Genomic DNA, 12,228 nt, shown 5'->3' with positions numbered 1-12,228 from the left:
AATGACTACTCATAATAATTTTCTTTATGTCAAAGATTAGCAAAATCCTACATTACCATTATCTTATTGAATTTATAATTTCTAGTGATTGATACAGTATACACTTATGCGTGGAAAGAAGTTAACGATCAATATTTTAAGATAATGCATTGATGCTGCTAATAACATAACACTTACCTCTTTCACAAGATATTCTACTAAATCCTCGTGGTTAAACATAGCAGCATAATGAAGTGGTGTCATCTGTTGGGCATCCCAAGTATTAAGCACAAGCATCTTGTCTTCAGGTTTAGCCGAAAACATAAGTTTGACAGTTTCGGTGGCTCCTTCAGCGCACGCTAAGTGAACTGGAGTTAACAAATCACGCTGCTGACTGTTTATTGGTGCACCACGTTGAAGACAGGTCATCAAAGTCTGCTCAAAATAATATTGTTACATATATATCATTCTAATGAGAAAACTCAGTTCGCATCAGTTAGAAAAGTTATTTGGCATCAGTTGTGTTATTACTTTATTTCAAGGTAGAAATAGAAAAATTTAAACTACGAAACTAATTAAAAATTGAACGATATAATATTTCTTTATTCCTAAGCAATTCCTTAAAATGCGTAATTTCAAAATTTAAAGTTAGGCATTCTTTCAGAAAATTCTGTTTGGTGCATTAAGAATTTTTGTCTGCAATATATACTATTTTGTTATCATACAATATGTTACGAACATTTATGTTTCCCATGTTCACCGCTGTGTGTAGTGCTGTATTTCCGTCAAAATCTCGAAGAGTCAACATTTCCACTTGCGTAATACCCATGACTTCCCCTAAACAAAAATAATAACAAATATACAAAACCCAATTTTCAGAGAAACAAGGTTGCTATTAGCTTTTGCCTTACACCCAATGGTAAGTCTGAAGGCTTATAATGTTAGAAATAGAGTTTTGACACTCGAGGTAGGCGCAGCACAGATAGCTTATTGTGTAGCTTTTGCGTTTAACAACAAACGAAACGAAATATTACCTTTTCTGTTTAAAAGAGAAAAATAACTTTACAAGTAAAGCATGCCGAGGAACTTAATTTCAATTATTAATTTTAACTTCATGTACAGAGTACGACTAGTTTACAAGAATTATATTCATTGTAAGAATCGTTGGCAAGAAAAAATGAAATAATTAAAACGTTGTCTTAAACCAGTTTTATAAAACTTACCGATAGAACAAACTATGTAGCAACGTATAGATATCTATCATGCGCTTTAATTTATTAAAAATTAATTGATTTGTTAATTTTATCTTCTTTTGCTTTGGAAAGTCTCACAACAAACAAAGAGAAATTTCAATAAAAACAATACTTGCTAATTGACTAGGTAAAATGTGATCTATCACTGGAAACATTGACATAAAGCGAGTCCTCCAGTGGGACAGCGGTAAATTTACGGACTTACAACGCTATAGTTCAGGATTCAGTTCTCCGCGATAGACACAACAAGTAGCCCAATGAGGCTCTAAAGCAAACCAACAGATATAGCGAAATAGAATCATATGTTTCACTTATTGTAGTTTTGCATCTTTCTAAAGATGCAAGCTAATTTGACTAACATTATACCCTATTTTGGTCACCCAACTTCTTGGTTAAATTCTTATAAACCATTACAATTTATGCAAAACACTGGTTTACATATTCAAGTTAGAAACGCAGTGACACCTGGTCATGGGTAGCAACATATTTCCTTTAGTTATGAGTAATTTCAAATCATTTCTTCAACTGGTATAATTTACGTCTGAATTGGAGAATGTATAGAATATCCATAAATGAAGAAAATTGAGTATTTCAAATAAGTTAAGAATAAAAAACTTCAGGGTATTCAAATGCTACTAGTACTCTTAAAGCTACAAAGACCCTGACTAACAATTGTGATGGATATTTAGCCGCCTTTGTATGTGTTTAACAGCCTTTTCAGTTCTCGTATGACGTCATTCTAGTGCTTATTTGGCACGCTATCTTCCAGCCATTTTATACTGTATAACTGATATAGTCGAGTTTATAGAGCTTGTTACAGCGACTTCCAGAAACGGAGAACAGTAAAATATACCAGACATCTTCTTACCTTCTTGTTTGCCACTCATTTTGTGTGAATACTGAATAAAATGATGCTATGCAATCATTACAGAAATCTGAGGTTTGTACATTTTACATATTTTGTGCCTAATATAAATGTCATATGTAAAGTTCCTTAACACATTAGCTGCCATATGTGTGCCACTGGTGGGTCACAACCGACTTTTAGTTATGGACCGAGTGAAACACCGGTGGGACACATATTACAAGTAGCTTCAATGCGCTAATTAAACATAATATAGTTACCCATATAAATATTAGACACATGGGTTAAGTAAAAAAAGAAAAGTGTGTTTGGCACTAAGGAAGAAATTATTACTACTACTGATGGCAGCGAACGTGATAAACTCAAACATATATCACATTAGCTAGGTCTTGAGTATATTATAAAATAACACATTTTCTAGGTTTTAAATCCTGAAAACTTTGTAATATAACTTGCTGAAGCTAATAACACCTTTCATTAAATTCATGTCAGATGTATAACATGTAGTAAAGATAAGATACAGTCTTACCTTTATAACATAATTATGAGTAGTAAAGATAAGATACCTTCTTCCAACAAAACTTTAATGGTGTTTATTGATCCATTCTTCACGGCATCGTGGAAAGGATAACAACCGTTGTCACAAGGGTCGGTGAGTCGGCCACCAAACTGTCGAATCTAGAAAAACATATTCATTTCTCTACTGATTTTTAAAACTTGATTGCATCGACCTCAGCAACAGTCGACACACTCTTACAATTGATCTTCCTTGTTGTTTATTTTCATAGGAGATTATGTCTCATTATTTTCACAAGACATCAGTTTTCGGTGTTAGACTAAATGGTGAATGTGAGTGGACGTTACCCGCTCACTATTTTTGTGAAAGCATCATTTTCATACTCTTTTTCTGTAATATCATTTGTTTGAAGGGTAGTTTTTGGAAGGTTTGAATTTTGCTATTTTATCTGAACGTTGGATAGCCATACACTGTCTACTCACTACTTTCTGTAGGAGTTTTACCCTGCTTAGTTTAGAAATATGTTTTCGAACTTTTACATGTTAAGTAAACTTTTATTGCTTAGCCATATTAATAGTTTGTTGTTCAACAGCACAACACTAAGTCTACCCGTATTACAATAATGTTAATATTACTCATTAGAAGTTTTGTTTATTCAGAACTGAAGTGATTTAGACATTTTGACAGTAATGTTATGAAAAAACGGACTTTGCTCTCCAGATAATAATAAATAAAATTTTTTATTTCAGCTGACGTTTTGCCATTGCAGCTTCATCAGGGCTAGTAGTGAAAGAACATAGTCTATCACACCACATGCCATATATGTGGAGACATATATGTAGGAGAAACGGAAAGATCTTGGAACACACTTATCTCGGAACATATTAATATGTTACATAAACAAGAACGCTTCATCAGAACTATTCCTATACAAGCATATAACCTCAAACATAAACAAACAAAACTCAGTTACAGTTTCGATCTTACAAAAAACCAAGGTTTCATACAGAGTAAATATATGGAAAGTATATTCATTGACCAAACAAAAAAATCCAAACAGAAATAGAGACAAAAGATGACACATAACTAAACTCCTATTCGAACATACAAACTCTCAATGTAGATCAACAAGCTAGCGTATCACAATTACTTTTCCCTGTTAATAATCTACAGATTATTATATATGTATGTAGTCTCAATAATAAAATACGTAACCGTAATATTTGCAGTCTCAATAATAAAGTACTTAACCGTAATATTTGCAGTCTCAATAATAAAGTACTTAACCGTAAATTTGTTATTTTAACACGGTAAGTAAAATTTGTATCCTTTCGACTCAAACTTTTGTTTGTCAACTGCCACATTTCGTATTTATTTTGTAGCAGAACATAACAATTTGAAACGGTTTTAAGTGATATATGTCAAATGGTAGTACAGTAATATGGTTAGTATCACAGCTATACTATAATGTTAGAACAATTGTGAAACAACAATGGTATTCTAAATATTGTTTATAGTACGTTTCGAAACTATCGAGCAATAGAACATCAAAATCAGTTAAAGAAGTTAACTTATATTTTCACACCAAACAGTTCTCATACTCATTAAATTGCTTTTTCTCCAAATCCAAATTCATACAGTTCCGAGTAGTGGCGATACTGGTCAGCAATATCTAATTTTCAGCATCTTATGACGCCACGATTATATTTTTGATTCGCTGCCTTTCTTTTGTACTAAAACCCTGTAAGGCTCTAGCCGAATAAAAATAGCAAATCCATACTTAGAATGTTATGACGTTATGAGTAAATACGAAGCTCAATAAATAATTACCAAACATAACATCTTGGATGAGAAAATCCAAACTTTTCAACTAAGAATTTTAATTTCGAGCAAATTCGGTTTTCATTGGCCCAACTAGGTATACGGTACAGACTGTTCCCCAATTCGAGTTTGATATAGTTTTAACTATGAAGGTTAACATCGGGTGGTTTTCGTTTATACTTGCACATATACTTTTTCTCTGCTAGAACATGTTATGAAGCTGCCTAACTTTCCAGTTAGATCTAGCATCAGGTTAGTGTTATATTAACACTTATAAAACCGTAAGACCCAGAACCCCTGAGAGCTATATTTAGCTGTCAAGTTGCGAACCTAAAACATTATTTCAATATAAACGGTAATTTAAGAGGGCAATAAAACAAAACTAAAATTAAGCTAATTCAGCCTATGAAATCACAAACAAAAAGTTGAGTAGTCATGAACTTTGAGAATCTTAAAATAATTATATGTGGCATATCATGTGTGAAAGACCGAGGAGTTACTACAAAACCAAAGTCAATAGTGTATGCATAAAATCAAACACATTCCTAGCTAATGTCTAAAGAAGTGTTCCTATTACTACCTAATTATATTGAAAATATTATACGCAGTATTATGATACTTACTAATAAACGTGCACAGTCAGCAAAGTCGGAACTAGCAGCAATATGGAGAGCTGTGCGTCCAGATTTTCCTTTCAGAGATCCATTAATGTTCTTCCTGAACTTGGCCATTTCCTGTATGGTTGAATTACTTCATGAAATTGACATCTGTTCTTCAACCGGGCGCTACACATTAATACTCACAATCTATAATATTCAGGTTTTAATCAAAGGTTAACTCGCTTCATTGAACTCGTATTTATCTTTCAAATGGTTAATATAGGTTAAGTGTCGAAATAAATTAATTTAACAGTTTAACTGGCCTCACTAAACTAGTTAAATGCGTTTACTATATCACACATTCTTCTAGTATTCACCACAGATTACTAAGGTTACTTTCTCAATGCTCATTAACATGTTAGATGGATTTCCTTCATGTGATTATTGTAAGTAATGTAAACCGATTAATATTATTTTAGTTATCACTTAACTGCCCTCACTAAACTAATGTATATTATTCAAGTGGTCACTGCAGGTTAAGTGATCTCATATAAAACTAATAGATACTTTTGAAGTGACCAATAGAAATAAATTAAACTAATTTTATTGTTCCAGTATTGGGTAAGCAGCTAAACGGCTTTAGCATACATATTTTGGGAGTTTAATGCAAGGTCGGTAATTATAGCAACAACAGGTCTCATTTTAAAGTTTATAATGTCAGCTTTCAGAAAAGCCATGCTGTGGTGATCCTAATCCCCAAAACTCTTTCCCAAAATTTGTTGTCAAGGCAACAAAGTTTGAAGTGTTTTAGGTTTATTTGAAACTACTACTTTTTGATATTTTATGCACTAATATAGTTATGAACTTGCTTAGAATGTCTAAATTTACATAACATGGTATGTTCTATCTGTTAGTGACATTATTTTTATGAAAGTCAAGGTCATTAGCGTATTTATTTGCTTTATATAACATATAGTTACACAAATGTGCTGTTATTTTTAAGCTTAGAATTTCAGCTTTCAGAAATTCCGTATTGTGGTGATCGCAACCTCCAAAAAGTGCTAAAACAATGTTGTCAAGGCAATACAGTTGGTTGATTTTCGGGCTTCTATGAAAAGCATAATGTTCAATAATTCGTATACTAATAAAGTTCTAAACTTCTTTAAAGTGTTTAAATATACATAATTTAGTATCCCTTCATCTATTGTTGATATTAATTTTACAGTCAAAAATCAATGTTATAGACGAAGAACGTGAAAATCCTAGGGACTTCCTAAATAAAAACAAAATTTAGCTAATTTAACATGAATAATTATAAAAAGATGTATGCTTTAAGGTAAGAAACAACTTTCCCTTTGATGTAGGGCCAAACATGATCGATTTCTACTGTTTTACTTCTCACATATATATATATATATATATATATATTACAATATTGCTTTGTGATTGTGTGTGTGTGTGTGTGATGATCATACTTCTCTACCAGTCATCAAACGTTTCTTATGAATGATATCAGTTTCAGTGTCATTATCCTATCTATTAACCCTGGGTCAATTAATAGATAAGGGTCTATAAATGGAATGCACCAAAACCACCTACAACCAAGAAGCGCTTTTGTGAGGCTTACAATACTGTAGCTTATTTTCCCTCTTCTCAACTGTTATATTGACTACAAATGAAATTGTCACATCTATTAAAGTAAATGGTACTGATAACTTGCATTACCGTAGGAGAAGTTTCTGTCAGTTCCATGAAACAAGGATGCCCTGTAAATATGTGAAAGAAAATTGTCCAAGACACCCCAAAATGTAAGATGACAAGAAGACATACTTGACAGGTCCATTTGATGATGGCAAAGAAGTCAGATTTGTAACATCAGCTGGAACACACATAGTGGGTTCATTTTCTAGTTCACTTGTGGAGGCAAACACCAGAATAATTTTGCATGCCAACTTTGCAAATCAGGAATTCGTAAAGAGAAACCTCAAAGAAACAGTTATTATAACGACTCCTGACATTGATATTGTGGTTTTGGGTCTCTGCTATTTTCCCAGCACTAGACCATGTATGGAAATTATGGATAGAAACTGTTCACATAACCCATAAGAAGGACCTTCCACGATACATTAAAATCCATTAATTTAGATAAATAATCGCCAAATCTTTGGTAAAATGCTACCAGCTGTCCATGAACTCGTGGTTGTGACACAACGTCAACATTATTTATGAAAGGGAAGTAATCAGTGATGAAAATCATAGCTGAGAAAGGATCTGGATTCATTTGGACAGACATAAGAAACAAACCAATTGACATCTGCTCGAAAACTAGTTCACCTGTTGCATGACCCAAAATAAAAGCATCTATCAACCCATCATAGCTTGAATATATTGTGAGAGCGAAAGGCTATAACATGGAATGTTTCCCTAGCACAGTTGCCTTCCACAGAAGCTAGTTTCAAGTAGTATGTAAAGAGACCTGCCTGACACACCAAACTATGGGTGTTATCCAACTTTGCAGGTCCTGACATTGGTTCCCCAGAAGGCTATGGTTGGACTAAAGTTGGTAACAGAATCACGTCAACTCTATGTGGAGGTCTAACAAACATCAATAGAAAACATTAAAGGAATAGCGTGTGAATCCAAAAGCAGAAATGTTTGCAAACAAAACAAAATGAATAAAGTTAGCATACCATGTCCATGTAAATGGAAATGCAGAAGGCTGCAACAACAGCCTGACACATTCCGTAACAGTATGTAGTGATGATGATAATAGTTAAGTATACAATGTATCAGCCTCGTGCTTTATCTATAGCTAATGCTTAAAATCATGGAATGATTGCCTAGGGTAAGAGTTATTTATGTGTGGTCTCTAGTAATGATGTGCTGGATTATTTTTTATTCATATTTGTTTTTCAGAGCGTATTTAGTAAGTTTTCGAATATGTTATAGATTTATTGTCATAGTAGATAAGATCATACTAATAAGAAAAAATATATATACCATTTTTGTACGTGTATTCATTCGTGTACCTAAATGCATATTGTAATTCAGATTACATTGTGTTCAGTATCTTTGTATTTTATTTAAAAACATAATTATTATTTTTTGAAATATAATCTGATGTACTTCACACATTTACTTGTTTTGAGCTTTCGAAAATTGTTTTTATCCTTAATAATTTGTAATAAAATAAGATAAATGATCTTTACTTCGATATATGTATTGAGTTTGGCATACTTGGAAAAACCAGAGTTGCTTAAAATGTACTTAATATTGGTATCAAATAAAATGATCAAACATCGTTGATTTTTCAACATTACCTTGGCTTTGATTAAACATTAATGTCATTAACGATAGAGCATAGACTGAAACATATTTGGACTCGATTATATGTTACAAAAAGAGATCTTCAAACGTACAAGATATGTACTTTTCCACACTTTTCAAGCAGTTGTCGACATCGTTACCTTTAACACCTTAATACTTCCATTCAAATGGTATTTAGTTTTCATAGATTTTTATGGATAATATATAAACTCTGATATAAACGTGTGTTCATGCATATTTAGAAATGCTAGGGTTCTCCATAACGATAAAAATATCATATTTCGTAACTATTATATAATGACCGTTACCTTGAACAATAATATATATATATCAAAGATCGATAGTAAATACTAAAAACATAACTTTATAGCAGAATAGGACCCAAAGATATTGAATTAAAAATATTTAAAATTCTCAGTAAAAATGGCCGACTTTCGGGGTGTTGTGGCTACCACAACGTGCATGTTTGAAAGCTGAGATTATAAGCTTTAAAATGAGACCTGTTGTAGCTTTAAGTACCCATCTTGCATTAAGTCACTTTTCAGACGTCCCTGGCCCTTCTCCTAAGTCACTACACTTTAATCAGATTTCCTTGTCCTTCATGTGGTTGTTGAAGCACAACTATTATTACTAACATGTAAATCTACACTCTTTAGTGAGGTGAAAAAGTCTTCATCAAAACAATATCTAAATTACTTTAATGTGATGCTTAGAAAGTCATTGTGTAATGTTATATTACATTACTGACATTTTAAATTTCCTCAATAATATGCAATCTGTACTCTTTTAACACATTAAAAGAATGTAAACATCATGTTTTGAAAACATTTAAAACATTAATAGGATGTAAACAGCGTGCTTTAAACACATTGAAATTATCAAGAGAATGTAAATGGCATATTTTTAATATATTTAAATTTTAAGACAATGTAGATGGAGTGTTTGAAGACATTTGAAATAATATTCAAATGTAAACAGCGTGTTTTAAGACATTTGTTTGTGAAAATACTTACCTTCTCATTGAAAGAATATGTACAGCTTATACGTGAGGATAACTTACCACACTAAAATGTAAATAGCTTTTTGTGAGGATAATTATATCAATAACTCTTTATTTACTATGCAAATTATGTTTTAACGTTTCAAATATCCTCACAAGCACCTGTTTTCATTATCTTCATAAACCCCAGAAGTTCAGCGGTAAGTCTGAAAACCAGGTGTCTACACCTGTAGTGAGCATAACTCTGATAGTCCATTGTGTAGCTTTGAGGTTAACAACAAAACAAAACATTATTTTCATGAGATGTACAAACAAGCTGCTTATATTTTCTTAATGAGATATTAAATGTCTCCATAAACCAGCAGTTTATGTTCAATGTCCTTGCAAAGAAGCTTTTTATATTCTATTAATAAGATGTCAAACCACAAACAAGATACTTGCATTTTCTCAATAAGATGTTAAATGTATTTACAAGCAACATTTAGTAAGAGCTTTACGAGTACTAGTTCTTCTCTTTGCTGTTCTTAATTTAAAACGTTTTATAAAATGATTCAACATTGAAAAGTTTGGTTTGTTGGAATTTTGCCCAAAGCTACGCGAGGGCTATCTGTCTCAACGAAAAGGGAGAAAATCTAACCTAGGATTTTAGCGTTATAAGTCCGTAAACTTACTGCTGACACACCGGAGGATAGGTAAAAAAAATCACTGCTAACAGTTTGTAAAAAGATGTTGTAGAAGCCTACTTTGTGACAGTACCATTAAGGGTAGGTCTTTCGGAAATTTTATTATTATGCATTATATGCCAAAATTATGAATGGCAAAGGTATATGGAGTAACCAAATTACCAAAATCGCTCCTCAAAACAGAAGCTCAAACTCGGGTTATATCAAAGAAATACAAACCTATGTTTGAAGTACAATATAAAGTCAGAATTTCGACAAGCAGGTCATGTTACGTTGGAAGGGTCCAACAGGTTAACATATATCAAAATAAAAGGCAGCTGCGTACGATTACACACAAGTCTTATGCTGCAGCTGCTCCCAAGTCATTTAGATAATGGTTCAGTTGCTGAGCTTTTGAACATAGTCCTACTCTACAAAGAATGTCATCAAATACCCGGACTGCTTCCAATATATTTATCTAATTGTTTTCTGATGAACAACATCCATCACATCAGTTTTTTATTTGTTTGTAGTTAAAGGGCTAGTGTTATAAGCCTTAAGACTTATTGAAGAACCAATAGGGTCCCATCACATGAGATGATAAGAAATGTGTGTCAGCGACTGCTTACTAGAGTTTCTTTTATGCATAGATGTTATGTGAGAATACCAATAACAGAAACAAATTTTAAAAATAAAACCACCATATCGGCATTTTTCACACTTACGCAGTATTTGAAACATAACTATTGATTGTTTGCCGCCATGTTGTGATAATTCTAAGATGTTTAGGGAAAACCGAGGTAAGAGAGTCTCCTTCGGTAAAATGGCCACCTATGCAAAGATGTAAATAGTTAGAAATAAACAATATAAACTGAAAATCATTGTTTGAAATCAACAAAGTAAAACTCCCTCAAATATCTATGTTGTAACCATAAAAATTCGAAGTGTTTATGGGAGATCAAAGATGTTCAAAAACAAAAATGAAAAACATTAAATCCTGCTTTCATATTCGCATCTGTCCGCCAGGGTGTTTATGCATGGGATCACTAGTTACATATAACTCACTCTATATGATACCACGTCATAACTGATGATATACAATAGACATTTTTGTGTATGCATGTTAAAGATAGTTTCGAATGAGATGATCTTGAAGTTGACCTCAAGTTACCTCTCTTATATCGTCAAAGGGTTAGCCCGTAACACCACATTCCATACAATGATAACTGTTTTCTCCACTTCTGAATTATTTGCTTATCAATAACTGTCTTCTGAATCACTCAGTAGGTATATTTTATTAAAGTGCATATTTGAGCTCAGTGCTAATCAAAATCATTAAGTTATTTCTCAGGAGTTATCAAAAGGCTTCTTCTAGTGTTTGTATCATTTACAATTTTGTTTGCACTATAGCCTTTGATAATTTCCTAATTCTGCATTACCTAGTGATGCTTGACTTTGAGAATAACAACTTAACTGTATGATTACCTGTAACAAACGTATTTTATTGTTCTCTGTTGCAATATGGATGGCTCCTTTCAAGTCTTTATTGAGGACAGTGGAATCAGCGTGACAAGAAAGTAAACAGCTTAAGGTTTCCAAGGCATTATTTGCCACAGCCAGATGAAGCGCCGTGTTGCCGTTTTTGTCTTTACAGTTGATGTCTGAAGAAATATAAGGATAAAGAAACACCTTTATGTAGATTTCCGGGACTTCTATAAACAACTCTCTTGATTAATGTAACGTATTGGCTTAATTATGTAGTGTTTCTGTGAAAATAGATGTATACTATTTAAACCATGGCTGTAGTACTTAGCTACAGTTAACTTATGTTATTTAAACTTCGTAATACTACTCTGAAAATAGTTATTATTTTATAAGTGCTTCTTTAATAACTAATGTTTATTACTTAATCAGTTCTTCTCTAATAACAGTTATTATTTAACCAGTTCTTCTCTAATAACATTTAACCAGTTCTTCTCTAATAACATTTAACCAGTTCTTCTCTAATAACATTTAACCAGTTCTTCTCTAATAACATTTAACCAGTTCTTCTCTAATAACATTTAACCAGTTCTTTTCTAATAACATTTATTATTTAATCAGTGCTTCTCTAATAACAGTTATTATTTAACCAGTTCTTCTCTAATAACAGTTATTATTTAACCAGTTCTTCTCTAATAACATTTAACCATTTCTTCTCTAATA

At 32.3% G+C, this 12,228-nt stretch overlaps 1 protein-coding gene across 1 annotated transcript in view; it reads right to left on the bottom strand.

The window, feature by feature from the left end:
* LOC106460882 (transient receptor potential cation channel subfamily A member 1-like) overlaps window positions 1-12,228 on the bottom strand; it is a gene marked incomplete at its 3' end in the record, with an annotated part of 50,088 nt that overhangs the window by 36,166 nt on the left and 1,694 nt on the right. Inside the window, exons 2-6 of the mRNA XM_022387685.1 lie at window positions 11,509-11,684; window positions 5,059-5,169; window positions 2,664-2,775; window positions 719-816; window positions 178-414 (exon numbers count right to left, since the gene is read on the bottom strand). Of these exons, the coding sequence (XP_022243393.1) occupies window positions 178-414; window positions 719-816; window positions 2,664-2,775; window positions 5,059-5,166 (555 nt within the window). The remainder of the gene's footprint in view (window positions 1-177; window positions 415-718; window positions 817-2,663; window positions 2,776-5,058; window positions 5,170-11,508; window positions 11,685-12,228) is intronic.

Source organism: Limulus polyphemus, unplaced genomic scaffold, assembly GCF_000517525.1.
Source record: "Limulus polyphemus unplaced genomic scaffold, Limulus_polyphemus-2.1.2 Scaffold854, whole genome shotgun sequence".
Taxonomy (NCBI): Eukaryota; Metazoa; Arthropoda; class Merostomata; order Xiphosura; family Limulidae; genus Limulus; species Limulus polyphemus.
This window is presented reverse-complemented; position numbering and strand designations above follow the sequence as displayed.